The 1366-nt window shown below is 41.7% G+C and overlaps 1 protein-coding gene across 1 annotated transcript; it reads left to right on the top strand.

Annotated features, from left to right (window-relative positions):
* Positions 1-200: 200 nt before the first annotated feature.
* Or4c1 (olfactory receptor family 4 subfamily C member 1) lies at positions 201-1127 on the top strand. The gene has a single exon (NM_001000357.2). The coding sequence runs from the start codon at positions 201-203 to the stop codon at positions 1125-1127; it is 927 nt and encodes a 308-aa protein (NP_001000357.2).
* Positions 1128-1366: the final 239 nt, after the last annotated feature.

Raw genomic sequence — 1366 nt, 5'->3', positions numbered from 1 at the left:
TAGGATATGAAGAAACCATTATAAGGAGATAAAAAAGAATGGAGCAACTACTGGGTTAAAAGTTTACAAAGTGTGCTCCACAGTTACTGAAAACACGGTTGCACTGTTGCTGTAGTGTGAACGTCAGACTACATGCATTTAGGATTAATAACCTACCTTTATGTTTTTTAGGAGTTCAGTATTTTGACTTTATAACCTGAATGGAGCTCCACAGTCCTACCAGTAATGTGACTGAGTTTGTTCTCCTGGGTCTCACACAGAATCCAAGCTTGCAGAAAATACTGTTCATTGTCTTTTTGTTTGTTTTCCTGTTTACTGTGTTGGCTAATTTGCTCATTGTCCTCACCATCTCCTTCAGCCCCACCCTTTCAGCTCCCATGTACTTCTTTCTCACTTACTTATCCTTCATTGATGCCTTCTACACCTCCGTCACCACCCCCAAAATGATAATTGACCTCCTCTACCAGAGGAGAACAATATCCTTGGCTGGCTGTCTGACTCAGCTTTTTGTGGAGCACTTCCTTGGAGGATCAGAGATTATCCTTCTCATTGTTATGGCCTATGACCGTTATGTAGCCATATGCAAACCTTTGCATTACATGACCATTATGGGTCAAGGCCTCTGTAGAATCCTGGTGGTGGTAGCCTGGACTGGAGGGATCTTGCATGCTACCATGCAAATATTTTTTATGATTAATTTGCCATTCTGTGGGCCCAATATCATCGACCACTTCATGTGTGATCTCTTCCCATTGTTGAAACTTGCCTGCAGAGACACGCACAGGCTGGGCATCATAGTGGCTGCCAACAGCGGGGCCATGTGCTTGCTCATATTTACCATGCTCCTCATCTCATACATAGTTATCCTGCAATCCCTGAAGTCTCATAGTTCTGAAGGGAGACGCAAAGCTCTTTCCACGTGTGGCTCTCACTTTACTGTGGTTGTTCTCTTCTTTGTACCTTGCGTATTCACTTACATGCGTCCTGTGACCACCTACCCTGTGGACAAGCTGGTGACTGTGTTCTTTGCAATCCTCACTCCCATGTTAAATCCCATCATTTACACAGCAAGAAACACGGAAGTGAAGAATGCTATGAAGAATCTATTGAAGAAGCGAGTCACTTAGCCTGTTTCAAAATGACAAGGTGATGACCTGCCTAAAAGAGTAGAATTATTTGTGTGGTAAACTGTGGAAGAGACTTAGCAAATTAAATAGATCATTAACGTATAACAAAGACAAAACTTTCCACAATTAAGGTTTTTCAGTCTTAATGACTAGGTCTTCTTTGTGTCTTCGATAGCTCTAAATGTGTGTTTTCAAGGCTCAAAATTAATGTCCATAGATTCCAGATTTCTAAAAGAAAA

The sequence above is a fragment of the Rattus norvegicus genome, chromosome 3 (assembly GCF_036323735.1).
Source record: "Rattus norvegicus strain BN/NHsdMcwi chromosome 3, GRCr8, whole genome shotgun sequence".
Lineage (NCBI taxonomy): Eukaryota > Metazoa > Chordata > Mammalia > Rodentia > Muridae > Rattus > Rattus norvegicus.
The sequence above is the reverse complement of the archived record's forward strand: the minus strand, read 5'-3'. Positions and strand labels throughout refer to the sequence as shown.